Below are 26775 nucleotides of genomic sequence, written 5' to 3'. Positions count from 1 at the left end.
AGGTGGGAGGAGTTACCTGATCATAGGTGAGAGGAGTTACCTGATCATAGGTGGGAGGAGTTACCTGATCATAGGTGAGAGGAGTTACCTGATCATAGGTGAGAGGAGTTACCTGATCATAGGTGGGAGGAGTTACCTGATCATAGGTGAGAGGAGTTACCTGATCATAGGTGGGAGGAGTTACCTGATCATAGGTGGGAGTGGGATTACCTGATCATAGGTGGGAGGAGTTACCTGATCATAGGTGGGAGGAGTTACCTGATCATAGGTGAGAGGAGTTACCTGATCATAGGTGGGAGGAGTTACCTGATCATAGGTGGGAGGAGTTACCTGATCATAGGTGGGAGGAGTTACCTGATCATAGGTGAGAGTGGGATTACCTGATCATAGGTGGGAGGAGTTACCTGATCATAGGTGGGAGGAGTTACCTGATCATAGGTGAGAGTGGGATTACCTGATCATAGGTGTAGGCGGGGCTGGAGTCCAGCTCCTCCTCCACAGCCTTCAGTCTCTCCAGAAAGGAGCAGTCGGCAGGAGGAGCACAGGTGGAGGACCTCACCTGTTGGCTCAGGTGTCCTGCTGCACTCTGAAACAGAGGTCAGAGGTTAGAGCTCAGTCAGAGGTCAGTCGTGTTTTCCTGAGCTGGTTTGACATCAATGAACAGCGTCACGAGGTGAGAGGGATTCAGGACTAAGGACTCAGGAATTGGATTAAGGGGGAACAGAAAGAGGGTGAGGGGGTTAAAAAGGATGAATGATGATGATGGTTCATTAACCCTTTAGGCGCCAAGATTGTTTTTTGAAAATACTGGATTTTGACATTAATATTTCCAAAGCTGGTGGCTGAAAGGGGGTTAAAGATAGATGCCTACTGTACATTAGAAAAATGTTGCCCATGATCCATAGTTTATGTGGGGTATGAAATTATTGATCGAATTTGCATATTATGACGTCATTAGGTGGCAGCCATTTTGAATCTCATTATGTTCAGGAAATATTGGAAGTGAGTGATTATGAACTTGTTTTTTTAAAACTTTTTTTTCTTTTTGTCTATTTATCATCATCTATGATGATCAGGGAACAGGAAAGCAACAATAAAACAGAATAATGTAGTAAAATATTACTATATCATCATTACCATAAAGTAGGAAAACGCATGCGAAAAGTTGCCTATATTTTTTCAGGAAATGGTGGATATTGACTTGATGTTTGAACTTATTTTCATTTTTCTGTCTTTTACCATAATTCATAAGGAGGAAACCAACAATAAAACAGGAGAAAGTGGTAAAATACTGTCATCATTAGGCTACCACAGAGTAGGAAAACACATGCAAGAAGTGGAAGACATTGAATTGATTTTTTTTTTTTTTAACCTGTTCAACCTTATTCATAATGATCAGGAATGAGGAATACAATAATAAAACAAGTGGTAAAATGTCAGGATCATTGCGCTGGCGGATAGGCGCGCCGCGGCACCGGGGGCTGGATGGAGAGAGCGCATGCTAAAGATACCAGACCCACTTCTCCCACCCCTGATTCCTCGACCACCACCTCTACGGACACTGCGACCGCGTTCCCCACCACCACCCACTCCATTGAGGTTGGATAACGGCACCGAATGAGTTGGAGTGTGTGTGTGTGCTTGGAGAACAGCCTCGCTTCGCATGCCGGCACCATTGCCTTCGGAAGTTTCACCGTGGGAAGCATGAGCGCTCGTCCGATCCTCCTCCTCACGAGGTAAAAACTCTCCTTCGGAGTCGGAATCGGCAAATAGCATGCTCAATGCTTCCGCACGGTTCAACTTCTTACAAGCCATGGTGTTAAAAACTCACTAATAGTTCGCTGACAATAAAAATTCGACTCGCACATCTCTACAGAAAAGCTCTGAATAACTACTTCCGTGTCTGAGCTAGCGCGGCTTTTTTGCACTGCCTTATAAAAACACTGTGAACTACAAAATGACTATAAAATGACGTGAGCTTGGTCTTGTTTGAAAGGGTAACATGTTTGCCAACTAGTGGTAGGAGGACTGAACACCTTAAAGCCCGTTTATTTTATCTGCAGACTGTTTTGTTTATGGTGACGTCATGTCGCAATTCTGCGACTTTGGCGGTTAGAGGGTTAATGATTGGAGTCACTTTGTAGTTTTGGAAGTTCGGCTCTGAACCGCTGAAAACAGCCTAAACGATGTGGAGCTTCCCCAGCAGAGACCACCCACCCAGGACCCCTGACACCACCAGGAGTTAATGTAACATGAATAAAGTTCTGTTGGACCGACTGCATCAGACAGATACAGATACATAATTTATTTAATTTTTATTTAAATGTGAGCTGAACTAATGAACTTCATTATTTTCCCCACAAAGAGCTGATTTATCCTGATAATCTCCCTGTAAACTTTGTAAGTGGTCTGTTTATAACAAAGTAACCTGCTGTGTTGCTTATGGAGACAGAGTGGAGAAGGTTCAGCTGGAGATCTCTTTATCAGTCTCCTTTTTATTCATCATTTTATGCCTTTTACCTGGGGGGGCTCCTGGGTCCTCTGATCCTCTGGAGGTTTGGGCTGAGGATGAACTCTGGGAGGAGAAGCCAGGCTGTCCCCGTCACTCAGGATGGTCTGAACACAGAAACATGGATGTTAGAGGAATGTTCGGGGTTAGGGTTTAGGCATCAGGAGACGGAACCACAGTCACCTCCTCCGCTGTGTCCTCGTCCTCCTCCTCTTCATCATCAGGACAATACTCTTCATCAGAGGAGTCCTCGTCTTCCTCCAGATCGATGTCGACAAACTGAGGACGCTGAGGAGACAAAGAGGCAGAGAGGCAAAGAGTCAGAGGCAAAGAGTCAGAGAGGCAAAGAGTCAGAGGCAAAGAGTCAGAGACAAAGACTCAGAGACAAAGAGTCAGGGAGGCAAAGAGTCAGAGAGACAAAGAGTCAGAGAGGCAAAGAGTCAGAGAGGCAAAGAATCAGAGAGGCAAATATTCAACGACAAAGAGTCAGGGAGGCAAAGAGTCAGAGAGACAAAGAGTCAGAGGGGCAAAGAGTCAAAGACAAAAAGTCAGCGAGGCAAAGAATCAGAGAGGCAAAGATTCAAAGACAAAGAGTCAGGGAGGCAAAGAGTCAGAGAGGCAAAGAGTCAAAGACAAAGAGTCAGGGAGGCAAAGAGCCAGAGAGTCAGAGACAAAGAGTCAGGGAGGCAAAGAGTCAGATACAAAGAGTCAGGGACAAAGAGTCAGCGAGGCAAAGATTCAAAGACGAAGAGTCAGGGAGGCAAAGAGTCAGAGAGACAACGAGTCAGAGCCAAAGAGTCAGGGAGGCAAAGAGTCAGAGACAAAGAGTCAGGGAGGCAAAGAGTCAGGGACAAAGAGTCAGCGAGGCAAAGAATCAGAGAGGCAAAGATTCAAAGACAAAGAGCCAGGGAGGCAAAGAGTCAGGGAGGCAGAGAGTCAGACACAAAGAGTCAGGGAGGCAGAGAGTCAGAGACAAAGAGTCAGAGGCAAAGAGTCAGGGAGGCAGAGAGTCAGACACAAAGAGTCAGGGAGGCAAAGAGTCAGAGAGGCAAAGAATCAGAGGCAAAGATTCAAAGACAGAGTCAGGGAGGCAAAGAGTCAAATACAAAGAGTCAGAGAGGCAAAGAGGCAAAGAGTCAAAGACAAAGAGTCAGGGAGGCAAAGAGCCAGAGACTAAGAGTCAGAGGCAAAAAGTGGGACATAAAGAGTCAGGGAGAGTGATGAAGGTGATTAAGAGTCAGATATTACCTTTAGTTTATTAACAGCTGACTGACTCCACCTCAGAGGCTGAAACAAACAGAAGAACATGTGAGACAGACAGGTAACAGAAGGTGAGACCAGTTCTGGTTCTGATCCGATTCAGCTCACCTGCTCGTGCTGGACGGCCTGTTTCAGTCTGGACCTGGTCATTTTCGGCTCCTAACGGAAGACAGATGATCACACAGAGATCACTGAGTTTATGTATTGATCACTGATCACATCAGTTTAATCAATAGCTAAATTAGTTATTCAGAATCAAACAGTTTATGGATCAGCTTTCATCAAAAGTATCAATCCAACAGCACCTGAATTGTGGGTAAACGCTCTGCATACTGTCTGATCGATGAGTATGTAGTATGCAGTATGTAGTATGTAGTATGTACTATGTACTATGCAGTATGTAGTATGTACTATGTAGTATGTAGTATGTAGTATGTAGTATGCAGTATGCAGTATGTAGTATGTAGTATGCGGTATGCAGTATGTAGTATGTAGTAGGCGGTATGCAGTATGTAGTATGTAGTAGGCGGTATGCAGTATGTAGTATGTAGTAGGCGGTATGCAGTATGTAGTATGTAGTAGGCGGTATGCAGTATGTAGTATGTAGTATGCAGTATGTATGAACCAGGGTTTGCATCCCATTCCTGCTTTTCTTACCTCTTTTATGTCTCCCCCTACCCGAACCAGGGTTTGCATCCCCACCCCGCTGTGACTGGTGTGCAGTTGGTGAGAGGCTGGTTGGTTATCGCACTTACTCTAGCACTAGTTTTGCTCTTAGCTGTTTGGTATTAGAAGGAAATGCACTTATGATTTCTTGTGACCTGAAGTTCTTTTGCCTACCGATGTTGAACGCACTTATTGTAAGTCGCTTTGGTTAAAAGCGTCTGCAAAATGACCGTAATGTGATGTAATGTAGTGTGTAGTATGTAGTATGCAGTATGTAATATGCGGTATGTAGTATGCAGTATGTAGTATGTAGTAGGCGGTTTCGAACACAGCCCTGGTTTGTTTCCTGTTAGAACAACTACTTCTTCCCCTGAATTACAGCCACCAAAAGCACAGCCTACAGCGCCCCCTCTGGTGACTCCACACAGCTGAGTTTATTCACTTCAAAACCATCGAAGGAAACAAATCTGAATCATGTTTGTTTTTATGAATTATAAAAATCTTTCCTCACGTTTTCTTTCTGAGAGAATAAAAGCAGACTCACAAACATGGGCAGGTCCTGAGTGTCTCTGATGGCTGCTTTCATCATGGCCACCACGTGCTCATGGGTTATCACCTCCTGGATCAGCATCATTCACAGAGGAAACATCACACTCAGTCATTCACTTTTCTGTCAAAGCTCAACATATCAGGACATAATAAGTTCCTCTGCTCCTCACCAGCTCTCAGTAAAACTGAAGAAGTGTAAACTATGCGTTTATGGGGTTCCCTCACTTCATTACACAGATCCATGGGCCTGAAACTCACCTGGAATACTGTTCACGGTTTTACTTTAACATGTCACTTATGTGCTTTATTTTTATGTGTTTGTGAGCAGTTTGTTCATCACACGTCTCATTATCTTTAGGTCGTTCACCAGATTCACGTTTTCAGAGGAATGAAGAATGCAAAAACATGGAAAGACAAAAAAAAAAAGAAACAAAAAGGGAGAGAAAATGAGGAAATAACAAAAGTAAATACATGTATAACTCAGATAAATTACTAAAATGAAATAAAATGTGTAGGAAATAAAGAGATCAATAAAATTTAAAGTACGACAGAAACAAATGACTCTGTGTATAAATAATGACTCGGTGTATAAATAATGACTCGGTATATAAATAATGACTCGGTGTATAAATAATGACTCGGTGTATAAATAATGACTCGGTGTATAAATAATGACTCGGTGTATAAATAATGACTCTAAATAATGACTCGGTGTATAAATAATGACTCTAAATAATGACTCGGTGTATAAATAATGACTCGGTGTATAAATAATGACTCTAAATAATGACTCGGTATATAAATAATGACTAAATAATGACTCAGTGTATAAATAATGACTCGGTGTATAAATAATGACTCTAAATAATGACTCGGTATATAAATAATGACTAAATAATGACTCAGTGTATAAATAATGACTCGGTGTATAAATAATGACTCTAAATAATGACTCGGTGTATAAATAATGACTCGGTGTATAAATAATGACTCTAAATAATGACTCGGTATATAAATAATGACTCTAAATAATGACTCGGTGTATAAATAATGACTCTAAATAATGACTCGGTATATAAATAATGACTCTAAATAATGACTCGGTGTATAAATAATGACTCGGTATATAAATAATGACTCGGTATATAAATAATGACTCTAAATAATGACTCGGTGTATAAATAATGACTCTAAATATTGACTCGGTATATAAATAATGACTCTAAATAATGACTCGGTGTATAAATAATGACTCGGTGTATAAATAATGACTCTAAATAATGACTCGGTATATAAATAATGACTAAATAATGACTCAGTGTATAAATAATGACTCGGTGTATAAATAATGACTCGGTGTATAAATAATGACTCTAAATAATGACTCGGTATATAAATAATGACTAAATAATGACTCAGTGTATAAATAATGACTCGGTGTATAAATAATGACTCTAAATAATGACTCGGTGTATAAATAATGACTCGGTGTATAAATAATGACTCTAAATAATGACTCGGTGTATAAATAATGACTCGGTGTATAAATAATGACTCTAAATAATGACTCGGTATATAAATAATGACTCTAAATAATGACTCGGTGTATAAATAATGACTCTAAATAATGACTCGGTATATAAATAATGACTCTAAATAATGACTCGGTGTATAAATAATGACTCGGTATATAAATAATGACTCTAAATAATGACTCGGTGTATAAATAGTGACTCTAAATAATGACTCGGTATATAAATAGTGACTCTAAATAATGACTCGGTGTATAAATAATGACTCTAAATAATGACTCGGTGTATAAATAATGACTCTAAATAATGACTCGGTATATAAATAATGACTCTAAATAATGACTCGGTGTATAAATAATGACTCGGTATATAAATAATGACTCTGAATAATGACTCGGTATATAAATAATGACTCTAAATAATGACTCGGTGTATGACTCGGCTGGAGTTTTAACACCTGCTGAGGACATGGTGAGTTTATTATGTCCTGATCTGTGAAATGTGCACGTTAGTGCGTGCGTGCTGCTCACGTGCAGGATGGCGCGCACGTTGCTGGACGTCAGGTTGAGCCGCCTGGACTTCCTGTTTAGATCGATGTCCAGTCGTCCCAGCTCGTCCTCGCTGGACTCCGCCCCCGTGGCCGCCGGGTTCTGAGGCGCCGCTCTGCCACCTGAGCAGGAGGCAGAAGGTCACTGAGGTGTGACCCCCACAGAAGCTCCGCCCCCCTCAGGTGTGCACCTGTCCCCCTGAACTCACCTAAGTCCTCCTGTGTGACCTCAGCTGTGGCATCCGACCGTCTCGCAGATTTAACCAACAAAGGACAGACATCGTCCTCCGCTGGGCGCCGCCGCTCCATCCTCTGGAACACAGAGCCAATCAGAACCATCAATCAGAGCCAATTAGAGCCATCAATCAGAGCCAATCAGAGCCAATCAGAACCATCAATCAGAGCCAATTAGAGCCATCAATCAGAGCCAATCAGAACCATCAATCAGAGTCAATCAGAACCATCAATCAGAGTCAATCAAAACCATCAATCAGAGTCAATCAGAACCATCAATCAGAGCCAATCAGAGCCATCAATCAGAGTCAATCAGAACCATCAATCAGAGTCAATCAGAGTCATCAATCAGAGCCAATCAGAGCCATCAATCAGAGTCAATCAGAACCATCAATCAGAGTCAATCAGAACCATCAATCAGAGCCAATCAGAACCATCAATCAGAGTCAATCAGAACCATCAATCAGAGCCAATCAGAACCATCAATCAGAGCCAATCAGAGCCATCAATCATAACCATCAATCAGAGCCATCAATCAGAGCCATCAATCAGAACCATCAATCAGAACCATCAATCAGAACCATCAATCAGAGCCAATCAGAACCCAGAACAGAACCAGGGGGACGGCCCTGAAACGTCTCTGAACCTCTGAACCATCAGCGTCCTCGCTCTCCTCTCCATGGACATATGACATCATCAGCCAAACGATGACCATTTATATCTTTAACTGCTGGCTTTGGGACGTCCCATAAGTATGTTGTTGTTGTTGTTGTTGTTGTTGTTGTTGACATACAGCCCGTCTGTTTAACGCTTCAGATGGCAAATCAAACATGTTCTGCAGGGCGGGGCGATAAAACCATAACTTTTCCTCGATAGAGATATGAAACATGGTCGATATCCTTTGATAGATTACGTTCAGCCATCATTTAAAAGACAATACGAACAGCCAATGACAAAGACTTATGAGCCTTATGAGCCTATGATCCTTATGATCCTAATGATCCTAATGATCCTTATGATCCTAATGATCCTTATGATCCTTATGATCTATGATCCTAATGATCCTTATGATCTATGATCCTTACGATCTATGATCCTAATGATCCTAATGATCCTAATGATCCTTACGATCCTAATGATCCTTATGATCTATGATCCTTATGATCTATGATCCTAATGATCCTAATGATCCTTACGATCCTAATGATCCTTATGATCTATGATCCTAATGATCCTTATGATCTATGATCCTAATGATCCTAATGATCCTTACGATCCTAATGATCCTTATGATCTATGATCCTTATGATCTATGATCCTAATGATCCTAATGATCCTTATGATCCTAATGATCCTAATGATCCTTATGATCTATGATCCTTACGATCTATGATCCTAATGATCCTAATGATCCTAATGATCTATGATCCTTACGATCCTAATGATCCTTATGATCCTAATGATCCTTATGATCTATGATCCTAATGATCCTAATGATCCTTATGATCTATGATCCTAATGATCTATGATCCTTACGATCTATGATCCTAATGATCTATGATCCTTACGATCTATGATCCTAATGATCCTTATGATCTATGATCCTTATGATCTATGATCCTTACGATCTATGATCCTAATGATCCTAATGATCTATGATCCTTACGATCTATGATCCTAATGATCCTAATGATCCTAATGATCCTAATGATCTATGATCCTTACGATCTATGATCCTAATGATCTATGATCCTTACGATCTATGATCCTAATGATCCTTATGATCTATGATCCTTATGATCTATGATCCTAATGATCCTTATGATCTATGATCCTTATGATCTATGATCCTAATGATCCTTATGATCTATGATCCTTATGATCCTAATGATCCTTATGATCTATGATCCTTATGATCCTAATGATCCTAATGATCCTTATGATCTATGATCCTTATGATCTATGATCCTAATGATCTATGATCCTAATGATCCTTATGATCCTTATGATCTATGATCCTAATGATCCTAATGATCCTTATGATCTATGATCCTAATGATCCTTATGATCTATGATCCTTATGATCCTTATGATCTATGATCCTAATGATCCTTATGATCTATGATCCTTATGATCTATGATCTATGATCCTTATGATCCTTATGATCTATGATCCTTATGATCTATGATCCTAATGATCTATGATCCTTATGATCCTTATGATCCTTATGATCTATGATCCTAATGATCCTTATGATCTATGATCCTTATGATCTATGATCCTTATGATCCTTATGATCTATGATCCTAATGATCCTTATGATCTATGATCCTTATGATCTATGATCCTTATGATCTATGAGCCTTATGATCCTTATGATCTATGATCCTTATGATCTATGATCCTTATGATCTATGAGCCTTATGATCCTTATGATCTATGATCCTAATGATCCTTATGATCTATGATCCTTATGATCTATGAGCCTTATGATCCTTATGATCTATGATCCTAATGATCCTTATGATCTATGATCCTTATGATCTATGATCCTAATGATCCTTATGATCTATGATCCTTATGATCTATGAGCCTTATGATCCTTATGATCTATGATCCTAATGATCCTTATGATCTATGATCCTAATGATCCTTATGATCCTTATGATCTATGATCCTTATGATCTATGATCCTAATGATCCTTATGATCTATGATCCTAATGATCCTTATGATCTATGATCCTTATGATCTATGATCCTAATGATCCTTATGATCCTTATGATCCTAATGATCCTAATGATCCTTATGATCTATGATCCTTATGATCTATGATCCTTATGATCTATGAGCCTTATGATCCTTATGATCTATGATCCTAATGATCCTTATGATCTATGATCCTAATGATCCTAATGATCCTTATGATCTATGATCCTTATGATCCATGATCCTTATGATCCTTATGATCCTAATGATCCTTATGATCTATGATCCTAATGATCCTAATGATCCTTATGATCTATGATCCTAATGATCCTTATGATCCTAATGATCCTTACGATCTATGATCCTAATGATCCTTATGATCTATGATCCTAATGATTCTTATGATCTATGATCCTAATGATCCATATGATCTATGATCCTAATGATCCTTATGATCTATGATCCTAATGATCCTTATGATCCTAATGATCCTTACGATCTATGATCCTAATGATCCTTATGATCTATGATCCTAATGATTCTTATGATCTATGATCCTAATGATCCTAATGATCCTTATGATCCTAATGATCCTTATGATCTATGATCCTAATGATCCTAATGATCTATGATACTAATGATCTATGATCCTAATGATCTATGATCCTTATGATCCTAATGATCCTTATGATCTATGATCCTTATGATCCTAATGATCTATGATCCTAATGATCCTAATGATCCTTATGATCTATGATCCTTATGATCTATGATCCTTATGATCCTAATGATCCTTATGATCCTTATGATCTATGATCCTAATGATCCTTATGATCTATGATCCTTATGATCTATGATCCTTATGATCCTAATGATCCTTATGATCCTTATGATCTATGATCCTAATGATCCTTATGATCTATGATCCTAATGATCCTTATGATCTATGATCCTTATGATCTATGATCCTTATGATCCTAATGATCCTTATGATCTATGATCCTAATGATCCTTATGATCTATGATCCTAATGATCCTTATGATCTATGATCCTAATGATCCTAATGATCCTTATGATCTATGATCCTAATGATCCTTATGATCTATGATCCTAATGATCCTAATGATCCTTATGATCTATGATCCTAATGATCCTAATGATCTATGATCCTAATGATCCTTATGATCTATGATCCTTATGATCCTAATGATCTATGATCCTTATGATCCTAATGATCCTTATGATCTATGATCCTTATGATTCTTATGATCTATGATCCTTATGATCCTAATGATCCTTATGATCTATGATCCTTATGATCCTTATGATCTATGATCCTAATGATCCTTATGATCCTTATGATCTATGATCCTTATGAGCCTTATGAGCCTTATAATAACAGACTGATATTAATGCAGCTTATTGTGTTGCAAAAGATTAGAAATGAACCTTCTGATATCTTTAAATCTCAAATAAGAGTAACGGGGAATTTAATTCACATTTAAAATTCACAAAATAGAGATTCGTTTCATATATCGATATCGACTGATATATAAAACAAATATATAGTGATACAACTTTTTCCCCATATCGCCCACCCCAGTTCTGTATGATTTTATGCTGATTTACAGACCTCCAGGGTGACATGAATCAGGCTCAGAGGTCCGAGTTCAGACAGAAATATCCTGAACTGAAGGAGAGATGTTCATGTATATATGTATATAAATATATATATAACATATATATATATAACATATATATATATATACATGTGAACATCTTTCCTAACCCAGCTGGGTTCCTTCAGGTGGAGACAGCAGCGTGTCTGAGGATTCTTCCGGAGATCCAGATCCAGCTTGTGGGGATTTTAGGGCTCAGAACCTCCTCAGAACAGTTAGCCGGCAGCTAACCGAAGCTAAGCTAACACATAGTTCAACTGAGCACCCGCACAGCTCATTAGTTTGGCGCCAACTTTGCACACAGCGTCACGAAACAGAACCGGAACCATTCAGGAAGAGAAGCAGCCCGTTAATGGACGAGAAGAGAGAAACTAACCGTGAAGTCGGGAGCCCTCCGAAACTCAGGCACCATCCGTTAGCTCCGTTAGCTGTTAGCTCCGTTAGCTTCTGTTCCGTTCATAACAATCCCACTTCCGGCCGCGGTCCTTCAGAATAAGAGCTCCGTTAGCTTCTGTTGGTTTCTGTTCCGTTCATAACAATCCCACTTCCGGTCGCGGTCCTTCAGAATAAGAGCTCCGTTAGCTTCTGTTCCGTTCATAACAATCCCACTTCCGGCCGCACTCCTTCAGAATAAGAGCTCAGTTCATTTCTGTTCTGAACCAGTTATAGGTGGTCTGAACCCAGTTTGAACCAGTTATAGGTGGTCTGATACCAGTTTGAACCGGTTATAGGTGGTCTGAACCCAGTTTGAACCATTTATAGGTGCTTTAACCCAGTTTGAACCAGTTATAGGTGGTCTGAACCCAGTTAGAACCAGTTATAGGTGCTTTAACCCAGTTTGAACCAGTTATAGGTGGTCTGAACCCAGTTAGAACCAGTTATAGGTGGTCTGAACCCAGTTAGAACCAGTTATAGGTGCTTTAACCCAGTTTGAACCAGATATAGTGCTGTCTCCGGTATTTGCCTAATTTTGATTCTTCTCAACCTGCTTCAGAACGGCAAGTCATGCGCATGTCCGTAAAAGTGGTTACTGGTGTGCACTGGTAATTCATATCAAATTTCGTTGCGAAAAGTTGCTTCTGTCGTGTTTTATTTGGCAGCTCGTTCATGCTCGCACTATTTTCTTAGCGGTGGCGGAGTGATATCAACGAACATCCAGTACAAAATGTCAAATAAAACACGACAGAAGCAACTTTTCGCCACGAAATTTGATATGGATTACCAGTGCACACCAGTAACCACTCCGGTGAGTTGATGATTTTGAAAACGGACGTTTATGGTCCTTTTACGGACCTTTTTGGACATGCGCACGACTTGCCATTCTGAAGCAGGTTGAGAAGAATCAAAATTAGGCAAATACCGGAGACAGCAGTAAACATCAAAAAAGCGGTGAGGGGGGTTCTAAAACATTGCAGACGACTCAGAAAAGAGGCTTAATGTTGAAAATACCGCAGTTATCCTTTAACAGTCATCATCGTTTGTGTTGAACAAGGAAATGCAATCTTCATGTTAATCACTGCAATTTTATTTGGAGCTTCATGTGCAGTATATCTTCAAACAGATGTTATCCAAGTTATTTATGCTTTGATGTGACATCTCTTTCAGACTGATGGAAATGCTGATTCAGCAGAACTGGATCAGGCTCCACCCTCCTTCCTGTTAACCCCACAAACAAACTCGTCCTGCTGCTTACCTCCTAATCAGTGAAGGGAAATTAAATTCCCCAACTTCTCAGTTTCACCGATTTATTATCAAATATCTTTGCTTCGACTGAGCATCTGCAGAGTCTCACCAACCAGCAGCTGCTTCCTGTTGATCAGTTAACTGATCATCGTTTATTATAATTTCTATTCTCAGCTCATGCAGCTCACACTGTGCCCTCATGAGGAATCAGCGGGTCAAAACAAAGTCATCTGATTGGTTACTGAGGTCCAATGGAATGTCAGCATTTTATGATCCTTTGGTGCTTCTGATCATGGCCTCCATCATCTTCCACTGATCTGGAGTCACCTGAAACACAAACCAGGTCATCAAGGTGTGGGTTCAGTTCTGCAGCCCGGTTCCTGTGAACCGACCCGCCTGAAACACAGGTAACCGTGGTAACCGTGTTTCTGGGCACTCACCCTGCGCAGCTCGTTAAACTCTCCGGCCATCGACACGTACTCTCCACCATCAAAGCGAATCACCTGGAAAGAGATGAAACAGTTACACTCTGACTGGGCTGTGGACCAGAACCAACAGTTCACTCATTCCCGTCTCAGTCAGAACAGGAAGCTGCTCAACATCCTTTGCTGCCATCAGATCTGGCGTCCCCCAGGGCCCCATCCTGGGCCCCATCCTGTCCATCTCACCTCTGTTACATGAACTAAAGTTTTACATCTGATGATGCTAGAGGCTCCCTCCAGTCAAATGAAAAGAAAACTGAGGTAATCGTTTCCAAACTTGTCCCTCTGTCCCACCCCTGCACACGATGAAATCTAACAAGTCGGGCATGTTGTGAGGGGCAGTTTTTACCTGCTGAGAAACATGTTAAATATTCAGGGTTGTGGAATCATCGGTTCCACAGAACCGATCTGTAACAAACAAAATACAGATTTTTTTCTATTTGATGAGGAGCAGCTTCTGTTCATCGGCTTAGATTTTTCATTTTTTATTCTATGGAACGATTTCATTAGTTTAAATTTCAGTTACTTTTTTCCCTGTCAGTTCTGTCACAAGTTTCACAGTGTTTGTTTATTTTTATTTTTCTGATTATTTATTTCTGATTTATAAACCCAGTCCTTAAACCAGTCCGAACTCACGGCTCCGGACATCCAGGTGGCGTAGTCGCTGCTCATGTAAGTTGCCAGGTTGGCGAGTTCTTCTGGTTTTCCGAGCCGACCCACCGGGATACGGTTCATCATGGCCTTCTCAAAGGATCCGGTGGGGTCCAGACGGCTGAAGGCTCCCTGGACATCACAAACAAAGGAACAACAAACAAAAGTAAACAACAACAGAGAAAGACCAGAGAAACGTGCAGGCGGTACCTTGGTTAGGGTTAGGGTTAGTACCTTTGTTCTGATTGGCCCCGGCTGGATGATGTTAAACCTGTTGCCGTAGCGACCCCACTCTGCTGCCAGAGACCTGATGCACAGTAAGAACACCCGTTACCATGGCAACCAGCTGTTGCCCTGACACTGCAGCCCATCCGATTGACGTGTTAAAGGTCAAACTGACTTGTACAGCGCCTCAACTCCGGCCTTCGCCGACGCACTCGGAGCCACAAAACCAGAACCAGACTCAGCGTAGATGGTGGTGATGGCGAGGAAGGAGGCTCCTGAGTAAACAACAACAACAACAACAACAATAAACAACAAGAATATCAGACAATAAAACATCCTGAAAACCAGTCTGGATCAGTCCCTGACCTCTGACCTTTCTGGTTCTGGATCAGTCCCTGACCTCTGACCTTTCTGGTTCTGGATCAGTCCCTAACCTCTGACCTTTCTGGTTCTGGATCAGTCTCTTTCCCAGCTCCAAAGTGACAAACGCCGTCCCGTTGAGGACGATGTCGGTGATGCTCTTCCAGCCGTTTGGCGTCAGGCGTTCTGACGGACAGACAAAGTTTCCTGCGGCGTTGTTGATGATGACCTGAACCAATCAGGAGACAACACATCACAAACAGGGACGGTTTAGTTTTTATGGATTTATTTACCAACGGGACATTGTAGATTAATGTGTAACACACAGTGGTGTCACAGGTGTGTGTGTGTGTGTCACAGGTGTGTGTGTGTGTGTCACAGGTGTGTGTGTGTGTGTGTGTGTGTCACAGGTGTGTCACAGGTGTGTGTGTGTGTGTGTCACAGGCGTGTCACAGACGTGTCACAGGCGTGTCAAAGGTGTGTGTGTGTGTCACAGGCGTGTCACAGGTGTGTCACAGGCGTGTCACAGGTGTGTCACAGGTGTGTCACAGGCGTGTCACAGGTGTGTCACAGGTGTGTCACAGGTGTGTCACAGGTGTGTCACAGGTGTGTCACAGGCGTGTTACAGGTGTGTCACAGGTGTGCCACAGGTGTGTCACAGGTGTGTCACAGGCGTGTCACAGGTGTGTGTAACAGGTGTGCCACAGGTGTGTCTCACAGGTGTGTCACAGGTGTGTGTAACAGGTGTGCCACAGGTGTGTCACAGGTGTGTGTGCGTGTAACAGGTGTGTGTCACAGGTGTGTCACAGGCGTGTCACAAGTGTGCCACAGGTGTGCCACAGGTGTGCCACAGGTGTGTCACAGGCGTGTCACAAGTGTGCCACAGGTGTGCCACAGGTGTGCCACAGGTGTGTCACAGGTGTGCCACAGGTGTGCCACAGGTGTGCCACAGGTGTGCCACAGGTGTGTCACAGGTGTGCCACAGGCGTGTCACAGGTGTGTCACAGGCGTGTCACAGGTGTGTGTGTGTGTAACAGGTGTGTCACATGTGTGCCAAAGGCGTATTACATGCGTGTCACAGGTGTGTCTCATGTGTGCCAAAGGCGTATTACATGCGTGTCACAGGTGTGTCTCACAGGTGTGTCTCACAGGTGTGTCACAGGCGTGTTACAGGCGTGTCACCGGTGTGTCTCACAGGTGTGTTACAGGCGTGTCACCGGTGTGTCTCACAGGTGTGTCACAGGTGTGTGTGCGTGTAACAGGTGTGTGTCACAGGTGTGCCACAGGCGTGTCACAGGTGTGCCACAGGTGTGTCACAGGCGTGCCACAGGTGTGCCACAGGTGTGTCACAGGTGTGTTACCGGTGTGTTACCGGTGTGCCACAGGTGTGTCTCACAGGTGTGTCACAGGTGTGTGTGTGTGTAACAGGTGTGTTACAGGTGTGTCTCACAGGTGTGTCTCACAGGTGTGTTACAGGTGTGTCTCACAGGTGTGTTACAGGTATGCCACAGGTGTGTCTCACAGGTGTGTCACAGGTGTGTCTCACAGGTGTGTCACAGGTGTGTCTCACAGGTGTGTCACAGGTGTGTCTCACAGGTGTGTTACAGGTGTGCCACAGGTGTGTCTCACAGGTGTGTCTCACAGGTGTGTCACAGGTGTGTCTCACAGGTGTGTCACAGGTGTGCCACAGGTGTGTCTCACAGGTGTGTCACAGGCGTGTTACTGGCGTGTCACAGGCGTGTTACTGGCGTGTCACAGGCGTGTTACCGGTGTGTTACAGGTGTGCCACAGGTGTGTCACAGGTGTGTCTCACAGGTGTGTCACAGGCGTGTTACTGGCGTGTCACAGGCGTGTTACTGGCGTGTCACAGGCGTGTTACTGGCGTGTCACAGGCGTGTTACCGGTGTGTTACAGGTGTGCCACAGGTGTGTCTCACAGGTGTGTTACAGGTGTGCCACAGGTGTGTCACAGGTGTGTCACCGGCGTGTTACAGGTGTGTTACCGGCGTGTTACAGGTGTGTCACAGGCGTGTGTAGTTACATCAGGAAGTCCAGTTAGAGACTCTATCTGGTCCACGCAGTGAGCGACGGCCTTAGGATCTCTGACATCACACTGGACCGCATGGACCTGAGAACAGGGGGATGGGATCAGGGTCAGACGGGTCATAGTGGGTCAGACGGGTCATAGTGGGTCAGACGGGTCATAGTGGGTCAGACGGGGTCATAGTGGGTCAGACGGGTCATAGTGGGTCAGACGGGTCATAGTGGGTCAGACGGGGTCATAGTGGGTCATAGTGGGTCATAGTGGGTCAGACGGGTCATAGTGGGTCATAGTGGGTCAGACGGGTCATAGTGGGTCAGACGGGTCATAGTGGGTCATAGTGGGTCAGACGGGTCATAGTGGGTCATAGTGGGTCAGACGGGTCATAGTGGGTCAGACGGGGTCATAGTGGGTCAGACGGGGTCATAGTGGGTCAGACGGGGTCATAGTGGGTCAGACGGGTTCTGGTTCTGTTTTGTCACCTTGTTTCCCGTCTGGCTGGTGATCTCTTCAGCCGTTTGCTGCAGGACGTCCAACTTCCTGAACAAACAGGAAGTCCAGAGTTTAAAGCCCGTATGTGTGAGCGTGGTGTGCGTGGTGGGTCATGTGACTGCTGACCTGCTGGCGATGACGCACTGGGCTCCCAGCTGGGACAGCATGGTGGTCATGGCCCGGCCCAGTCCCGTCCCACCTCCGGTGACGAAGGCCACTTTGTTGTTGAAGCTTCCTGCCGGCAGCATGGCACCTTCGAGTGGAGCGAAGAACTTCGACTGAGGCAGAGAGCTGCACTGACGGCCCGCGGACCTGCGGAACCATGACTGAGAGAGCACAGAGTTCTGGTTTGGGCCACGGAACCATGACTGAGAGAGCACAGAGTTCTGGTTTGGGCCACGGAACCATGACTGTGAGAGCACAGAGTTCTGGTTTGGGCCACGGAACCATGACTGAGAGAGCACAGAGTTCTGGTTTGGGCCACGGAAGCATGACTGAGAGAGCACAGAGTTCTGGTTTGGGCCACGGAAGCATGACTGAGAGAGCACAGAGTTCTGGTTTGGGCCACGGAAGCATGACTGAGAGAGCACAGAGTTCTGGTTTGGGCCACGGAACCATGACTGAGAGAGCACAGAGTTCTGGTTTGGGCCACGGAACCATGACTGTGAGAGCACAGAGTTCTGGTTTGGGCCACGGAACCATGACTGAGAGAGCACAGAGTTCTGGTTTGGGCCACGGAAGCATGACTGAGAGAGCACAGAGTTCTGGTTTGGGCCACGGAAGCATGACTGAGAGAGCACAGAGTTCTGGTTTGGGCCACGGAAGCATGACTGAGAGAGCACAGAGTTCTGGTTTGGGTCACGGGTTTCTACCATCGCTCATCAATACTCTGAGTAATAACCCGGCCACCTGATGAAAGCAGGAGCAGCTGTGGTGATGCTGTAATCAGAGTGGTCCTGAACACACCTGGTGAGGGGCGGAGCTTACAGCAGGTGAACGGTTCAGGTTCCTCCTGGCTTCAGCTGTCCCATTACTTCTGACCTCGCTGTTTTATGAGCCACAAATTGTTGTTGTTTGCATACATTTTAGATTTAGACATTTTAGATCAGAAGCCAGAAGGAGCCTGTTAGGCTGACGTCAGCAAAGAAGTGAGTGAAGCTGATACCACCCCCCCCCCCCAGGTGAAACATTCAAACCGGTTGGTTACCAAAACTCAGCTGCCAGGGTGCTAACTCACACCGAGCCCTGGCAGCACATCACCCCCATCCTAAAGCAACTTCACCCCCATCCTAAAGCAACATCACCCCCATCCTAAAGCAACATCACCCCCATCCTAAAGCAACTTCACCCCCATCCTAAAGCAACATCACCCCCATCCTAAAGCAACATCACCCCCATCCTAAAGCAACATCACCCCCATCCTAAAGCAACATCACCCCCATCCTAAAGCAACATCACCCCCATCCTAAAGCAACTTCACTGGCTCCCAGTCAAAGCACCTATAAAACCTATAAAACCCTTCTCTTCACCTACAGATCTCTCCACTCACTGGCACCTGAGCACATCTCTGACCTCCTCTAACCCTAACCCACTCCTACTCCCAGTCACGGCTTCTTCTCAGACAAGGACCTACTTTCCGTTCCTCACACCAGACTAAAAACATGGAGATAGGGCCTTCTGTTCTACTGCCCCTACCCTGTGGAACAATCTGCCACTTCACATCCGTTCTGCCCCCTGTTCTAAACTCAGAGAGTACAGTAGCACAAACGGAGCACTAAAAACGTCTGCTGTTTGGGAGCGAGATGGGGGGGCGGTGACCTTTGGATGAACTCAAGAATAATCTTTGATATCTCAGAAACCAAAGCAGCACAAACGGATAGGAGTGGTTAGAGTCGGTCGTCCAATAACCGGAAGGTTGGCGGTTCGATTCCCACTCTCGCTTGGTGGAACTGACAGCTGGAGGGGTGTCAGTCCACCTCCTTGTCACGGCTGAGGTGCCCTTGAGCAAGGCACCGTACCCCCCATGCTCCCCGGGTGCTTCATGGCTGCCCACCGCTCCAGGTTGGCATCTGTCTCTGAGTGTGTGACCCCGTGCACGTGCGTGTGCATGTCAACAGGTGGGTTAAAAGCGAGGACAAATTTCGTGTGTATGCATGACCAATAAATCGGATCTTAACAGGGTTAGGGTAACTAACTGGTTTGAATGTTTAATCTGGGGGGGTATCAGCTTCACTCAGCTTCATTATCACCCTAAAAACAAACAGCACCCGCGCGCACGGGAGCAGCCATCCTGCACAGACCGTGCGCGTGCACGTCCAAGTCGGTGAAACTGGGTGAAAGGTCAAACTTTCCGAAAAGTTGATTAGTTTGTTTACTTTTACCGGATTTATGTTGTAATCAGTTCTGATCAGCTGTGAGGCTCAAACTGCAGATTTCTGATCGATCAATAAAATTTAATATTTATGTTCCTCTGTGTGACGTCACAGCTGCCGGATTCCCGCATTAAGTGGTCAGAAAGATGTCAGAATAAGTCAGAATAAGTCAGAATAAGTCGGTGTCGGTTCCCACCTGTAGAGCTGAAGTTGATCCCGCTGCCAGGGACTCCGCTTTCCTCCGAAACATAAGCGCCGCCATCTTGTTCTGCTGACGTCAGACCGGAAGCAAAAAAATATGACCCTAACCTATCTATCTATCTATATCTATATCTAGATATAGATATATATAGATATATATATATGAAAAGGCTTTAAGGACAATTTCTATATGTACTTCTTTGCATGTTTCCATCTAACAGCCCTGGTTGTTTGTTTGTTTACATAAACATACATAAAATTATTTATATATATATAAATAATTTTTTTATTTTATTAATACTTCATTTAAACAGAAATAAGGAAACAACAAACAAACGAATGAAGTAAACAATATACCATGACAGTTATGTAAACAAACAAACAACCAGGGCTGTTAGATGGAAACATGCAAAGATGTACATATAGAAATTGTCCTTAAAGCCTTTTCATTAGTAGTCTGTTATTGATTTAAAATATAGTTCTATATCTTTAATAAAATGAGGAAAATAGGGCGTTTTATTAGCAAATTTCCATTTATGAGTTTATTATAAAAAAAACAATTAGCATCCTTTCTGGGGAAGCTATAGAAACAAAATAAAACATTTTGCCAGCATAAGGAAAAAGTCCTTAAAATATGGTCATTAATAAACCTGCTAAACTCCATCCCAAAGCTATGCGTGAAAGGGGCGGGGCCAAAATAGATGCGTCACAGTTTCTGGAAGGCCATCACAGAAACTGCTTTTAGTATTTATGTCTCTTTTAAATTTGACCATATGGTGCTTAGCAGGGTAAGTTTTATGGATAATTTTAATGACACTTCCTGTGTACAGGTAAATATTTATAGAAATATATGTAAATAAATATAAATATTTATGGGGATCATCCAAAGTTTCCCAGTGGATGTTCAGATAAAACGGCTCCAATAAAATGTTCTAAATGGACGGAAACGATCATAACTTGGAACAATCTGCGTATTCTCTCATTGCTCTTCCCATTCTGCTGTGGGAAACAGATGATGAGAGTATAAGTTTGTGTTTTTATACATTAAGGAGCCCGAGGGTGGAGCATCAGCTACCTGCAGACTGAAGTTATACATGGAGCAGAATTCATTAGAACTGTGATCGTCCTTCCTTATTGGCTGAGCCACCAGCAGGACACTGGATACCTGACGTTTTAATAATTTCTATTTCCTTAGTTGATATTTGTCTTCTTGCTTTTTTTTTTGTTTTCATATTCTGTAGCACTTTGAGGTTCGGAAGAATGTAAAGTGCATTATAAATAAAATCCATAATTATTATTATCTGTTTTTAAATCAAATATCTATGCAAGGTGTTTGTGAGGTGAGAAGTTGTGTTTATCAATGAACACCTGCTGATGGAAAGATGAGTTTTCTCAACTTTGTAATTACAGTTTAAAATTAAGTTAAAGAAAACCTGATAAGGTTCCAGATAGAAGTTGGATTCTTCAGAAAGTGTTTAGCCCAATTCATTTTGTGTTATTTAAGGTAGAGAAATCCAAAAAGTTAAGTCCACCTGATTCATAATTATTCAGAATAACAGTTTTTCTAATATAGTGTGTATGATTTTTCCATTGAAAATGAAGAAGCATACAGTTTAATTTTGTTGTTTAAATGTAAGAGGAGAGCAGCGGGATAATCCTTCAGCTTTAGTAACTAATACTCTAAATACTGTAAATACCTTTTAGAGATAAGTCTGCAGAGGAGGGGCAGCCGAACCCAGAGCAAACCAGTTAAAGCGGTTTTTTAACAGGGTTGATTCTCCAGCTCCTACAGACAGACAATAATGTTTTTGGGCTTTTGTTGCAAATCGTACTTTTCAAACGAACTAAAAAGTTTCAGAGCATTTTTACTTTTCATATTATTAAGGACTTTTGGTAAAGGAAAGAAAATCTTCATGAAATACAATAAATCTGGCTTTTACATTCATATATTTACATTTATTCATGAAATATTTTCCCAATAATAACATGTTATTAACCAGAAAGTCCCATTCACTGTTAACCATAATTAATGTGTTTTAGGGAGAAGGGCTGGAGACGGACCCCCATATGCAGCCGGTCATGTACGTTCATCCAGAATGTGGAAAACATACAATTAAAAAACAAGTGATCAGAAGTTTATTATTCTCCACAAACACACAGAACCCTAAAACACACATCCATCCGACTCAAAGCAAACCTCCTCAGGAGCTCTCCGCAGGGATAAACACCATTTAAGATTTTAAAGGAGTTTCTTTTACTTTGGGATTAAGGGGGGATTTTAAATATTTAGAACGCAACAAATATATGTCTTCTTTGGAGAAAATGTGTTTAATGGAGTTAGGAAATAATAAAAACATGTTGTTGCTGTTTATTTGTTTACAAGCTGGAAAAAAAACACGGAACTTTTGAACTTGGACCCCCCTCCCGCTCGCGGTGGTACAGTCCGGATCGGAAGAGGATCACGTGACACCGTAAAGTCTCTAATAGGCCGTTTGTGTTTCCGTGTTCTCACTACAACACACGTGACCCGTGACGTAGCCAACAGCCGGTGGGTTCGGGACCGGGTTCTGCTCTGAGGAAGCTCCGGTTCTGCTCAGAACCCAAAAGGTTTGGACCTTTAGGAGGGTTAGCAGCTCCCGCTGCTCGCACAGTTACGGTAACACTTCCGGTTACACCTCCGGTCCGCTCCCGAGGGCGGAACGCGCTGCGCGTGCAGAATCAGCAGCTGGTGGACCCCACAGATGGAGGACCGGGTCTCTGGACCCGAACTGGTTCTGGTCTTCAGCGGGAAGCGGAAGTCTGGGAAGGACTATGTGACGGACCTGATCCAGAACCGGTGAGTTGGTCTGCTGCATCTGTGCAAACTGACAGAAAACACTTTGGCAACAACAAAGGGCGTGCGCGTGCGTCTTAGCGTGCACGCGTGTGACGGGAACGCATCTGTAACACTGTATCAAACTGAAGGTCAGCTGGTTGGTTTGTTCTTCAGAGGAAAACATCACGTGGTTAAAGTCAGCTTCAGCTCTCCAGCTGTGATGGTCTGAAGCTCCAGATGTTGGATAAATATTCTGCAGAAACAGCTCCAGATGTTGGATAAATATTCTGCAGAAACAGCTCCAGATGTTGGATAAATATTCTGCAGAAACAGCTCCAGATGTTGGATAAATATTCTGCAGGAACAGCTCCAGATGTTTGATAAATATTCTGCAGAAACAGCTCCAGATGTTGGATAAATATTCTGCAGAAACAGCTCCAGATGTTTGATAAATATTCTGCAGAAACAGCTCCAGATGTTGGATAAATATTCTGCAGAAACAGCTCCAGATGTTTGGTATCCCTCCATATCTCTTTAGGGGCTCCGTACATCACATCACATTACGGTCATTCTGCAGACGCTTTTATCCAAAGCGACTTGCAATCAGTGTGTTCCACATCGGTAGGCAAAGGAACTTCAGGTCACAAGAAATCAGAAGTGCATTTCCTTCCAAAACCAAACAGCTGAGAGCAGAACCAGTGCAGAGTAAGTGCAGTAAGTCAGGTACCGAGACACATGGGAAGACAGTTTAGGAAACCAATCAGTGCGTAAGGAGCTGGGAGGAAGCAGGCGATGTCCTCAGAGGACGCTCCGTTCTCTCCTAAAGGAGATGGCTGATGGCTCATCAGGAGCTGCTAACCCTAACCTTTGGAGCTGACCCGTCCGTTCTTCTTCTGCAGGTTGGGTTCTGAGGCGTGCGGCGTCCTGCGGCTGTCTGGGCCTCTGAAGCAGCGGTACGCCGTGGAACACGGCCTGGACCTGGACCAGCTTCTGGGGCCCGGTCCCTACAAGGAGCGGTACCGAGCGGACATGATCCGCTGGGGGGAGGCCCGCCGGAGCCAGGACCCCGGCTTCTTCTGTCACCTAGCAACCAGAGGCGCCCGGCAGCCCGTGTGGGTAGGTGTTCTTCTGCAGAGGGTATCACCTGAGCACCTGGCAACGTTCTAACCCTAACCCGCTCTCTCAGGTGGTGAGTGACGCGCGGCGGCCGTCAGACCTGCAGTGGTTCCGGTCCCAGTTTCCCCGACAGACCCGCGTCGTTAGGGTTCAGAGTTCAGAGGAGACCCGGGCACAGAGGGGGTGGAGCTTCACCGCAGGTAAGACCACCCGCTCACCTGTCCTCCAGGTGTGGGAGGTGTCACTAACTCACCTGTCCTCCGGGTGTGGGAGGTGTCACTAACTCACCTGTCCTCCAGGTGTGGGAGGTGTCACTAACTCACCTGTCCTCCGGGTGTGGGCGGAGTCAGTAACTTAAGGTGCTGTTTACACATACCCAGGTATTTTGACCTTTCCCTTCGTTTGTGCCTTTCGTTTATACACAGAGTTTTTTCCTCCGAAAACGAAGCAAAAAAAAAAAAACTCCGGCAAAAGTGGAGGTTTTTTAAAAACTCCGTTTAGCGTTTGTGTGTAAACTGGTTGAAAGAGACGAAAACGGAGTTTTCAGAATGGAATGCGGAGTTGTCGTCATACTACAGAGCCCCGCCCCTATCCGCCATGTTGGCAGAATGCTAGCGTGAGAACGCCATTCTCTCCGTCCATTGTTTATCTGGCAAGCATGGAGGTACTAGCAGCATTTCTGTTGTTGAGAGCTATACTCGCTTGTGTGATTTTGAAAATTACAGTCATACAATGTATTGAACAACAAAGACATTTTTCACGGCTTTAGCAGTTTTATAGTTCTTCTTGAAAAGGATCCGGAAGTTCTTCCTGTCAGCGGTTCTCTATTAGGCTTCTGATTGGCTTGTGTGGAATTCTCATTGTTCTAACACTGCCACCGTCAGGCTTGGCGTAATTTAACAGCTCCTGATAGCGTATTTATGCTGATCAATGTAGACGTGTTTTTTTTTTTCTTTTTTTTTTTTTTTTTTTTTTTTTTTTAAACGGGGCTGTGTGCACCTAGTTTTTTTTGCAAACGAAGGTTAGAAAATATGCGTTTTTCAAAATACCCGGGTATGTGTAAACAGCACCTAACTGTCCTCCAGGTGTGGGAGGTGTCACTAACTCACCTGTCCTCCAGGTGGGGGAGGTGTCGGTAACTCACCTGTCCTCCTGGTGGGGGAGGTGTCACTAACTCACCTGTCCTCCAGGTGTGGGAGGTGTCACTAACTCACCTGTCCTCCAGGTGTGGGCGGTGTAGGTAACTCACCTGTCCTCCGGGTGTGGGAGGTGTCACTAACTCACCTGTCCTCCAGGTGTGGGAGGTGTCACTAACTCACCTGTCCTCCAGGTGTGGGCGGTGTCACTAATTCACCTGTCCTCCAGGTGTGGGAGGTGTCACTAACTCACCTGTCCTCCAGGTGTGGGAGGTGTCACTAACTCACCTGTCCTCCAGGTGTGGGAGGTGTCGGTAACTCACCTGTCCTCCAGGTGTGGGCGGTGTCACTAATTCACCTGTCCTCCAGGTGTGGGAGGTGTCACTAACTCACCTGTCCTCCAGGTGTGGGCGGTGTCACTAATTCACCTGTCCTCCAGGTGTGGGAGGTGTCACTAACTCACCTGTCCTCCAGGTGTGGGCGGAGTCGGTAACTCACCTGTCCTCCAGGTGTGGGCGGTGTCACTAACTCACCTGTCCTCCAGGTGTGGGAGGTGTCACTAACTCACCTGTCCTCCAGGTGTGGGCGGTGTCACTAACTCACCTGTCCTCCAGGTGTGGGCGGTGTAGGTAACTCACCTGTCCTCCGGGTGTGGGAGGTGTCACTAACTCACCTGTCCTCCAGGTGTGGGAGGTGTCGGTAACTCACCTGTCCTCCAGGTGTGGGAGGTGTCACTAACTCACCTGTCCTCCAGGTGTGGGAGGTGTCGGTAACTCACCTGTCCTCCAGGTGTGGGAGGTGTCACTAACTCACCTGTCCTCCAGGTGTGGGCGGTGTAGGTAACTCACCTGTCCTCCAGGTGGGGGAGGTGTCGGTAACTCACCTGTCCTCCAGGTGGGGGAGGTGTCACTAACTCACCTGTCCTCCAGGTGGGGGAGGCGTCACTAACTCACCTGTCCTCCAGGTGTGGGAGGTGTCGGTAACTCACCTGTCCTCCAGGTGTGGGAGGTGTCACTAACTCACCTGTCCTCCTGGTGTGGGAGGTGTCGGTAACTCACCTGTCCTCCAGGTGTGGGAGGTGTCGGTAACTCACCTGTCCTCCAGGTGTGGGAGGTGTCGGTAACTCACCTGTCCTCCAGGTGTGGGCGGAGTCAGTAACTCACCTGTCCTCCAGGTGTGGGAGGTGTCGGTAACTCACCTGTCCTCCTGGTGTGGGCGGAGTCAGTAACTCACCTGTCCTCCAGGTGTGGATGACGCAGAGTCGGAGTGCGGGCTGGACGGCGTGGAGTTCGACTGGATCATCAGGAACGAGGCAGACGCCCCCCCGCTGGGCGAGCAGCTGCGGCCGATCCTGCAGCTGGCCGAGGAGGCGATCGATCAGAGCCGATCACCTGATCAATAATCACCCTGCAGCTGGCCGAGGAGGCGATCGATCAGAGCCGATCAATAATCGCCCAATGGACCAATGGACCCCCCCCCCCCCCGAATCAGATGATCAATAAAAGCCGAAGTCAGA

The 26775-nt window shown here is 44.5% G+C and overlaps 3 protein-coding genes across 3 annotated transcripts in view; 1 reads left to right on the top strand and 2 right to left on the bottom strand.

Annotated features, from left to right (window-relative positions):
* gon4lb (gon-4 like b) overlaps positions 1-12149 on the bottom strand; it is a 55547-nt gene extending 43398 nt beyond the window's left edge. The window contains exons 1-9 of the mRNA XM_075466542.1: positions 12063-12149; positions 7273-7375; positions 7047-7186; positions 4980-5054; positions 3878-3928; positions 3758-3796; positions 2693-2797; positions 2521-2616; positions 455-586 (exon numbers count right to left, since the gene is read on the bottom strand). Of these exons, the coding sequence (XP_075322657.1) occupies positions 455-586; positions 2521-2616; positions 2693-2797; positions 3758-3796; positions 3878-3928; positions 4980-5054; positions 7047-7186; positions 7273-7375; positions 12063-12098 (777 nt within the window). The 5' untranslated portion in view covers positions 12099-12149. The remainder of the gene's footprint in view (positions 1-454; positions 587-2520; positions 2617-2692; positions 2798-3757; positions 3797-3877; positions 3929-4979; positions 5055-7046; positions 7187-7272; positions 7376-12062) is intronic.
* Positions 12150-13189: 1040 nt separating this feature from the next.
* Positions 13190-20265, bottom strand: decr1 (2,4-dienoyl CoA reductase 1, mitochondrial). Its single transcript, XM_075466439.1, has 10 exons — positions 20188-20265; positions 17746-17945; positions 17610-17667; positions 17128-17214; positions 15169-15316; positions 14903-15002; positions 14737-14809; positions 14488-14634; positions 13810-13872; positions 13190-13696 (listed from the first exon to the last, which is right to left on the bottom strand). The coding sequence occupies exons 1-10, from the start codon at positions 20251-20253 to the stop codon at positions 13637-13639; spliced, it is 1002 nt and encodes a 333-aa protein (XP_075322554.1). The 5' UTR covers positions 20254-20265; the 3' UTR covers positions 13190-13636.
* A 2494-nt stretch (positions 20266-22759) lies between these two features.
* pmvk (phosphomevalonate kinase) lies at positions 22760-26775 on the top strand. The gene is made up of 4 exons (XM_075466438.1): positions 22760-23028; positions 23907-24123; positions 24194-24323; positions 26504-26775. The coding sequence occupies exons 1-4, from the start codon at positions 22934-22936 to the stop codon at positions 26659-26661; spliced, it is 600 nt and encodes a 199-aa protein (XP_075322553.1). The 5' UTR covers positions 22760-22933; the 3' UTR covers positions 26662-26775.

Source organism: Odontesthes bonariensis, chromosome 5 (genome assembly GCF_027942865.1).
Source record: "Odontesthes bonariensis isolate fOdoBon6 chromosome 5, fOdoBon6.hap1, whole genome shotgun sequence".
NCBI classification, from domain to species: domain Eukaryota; kingdom Metazoa; phylum Chordata; class Actinopteri; order Atheriniformes; family Atherinopsidae; genus Odontesthes; species Odontesthes bonariensis.
The sequence above is the reverse complement of the archived record's forward strand: the minus strand, read 5'-3'. Positions and strand labels throughout refer to the sequence as shown.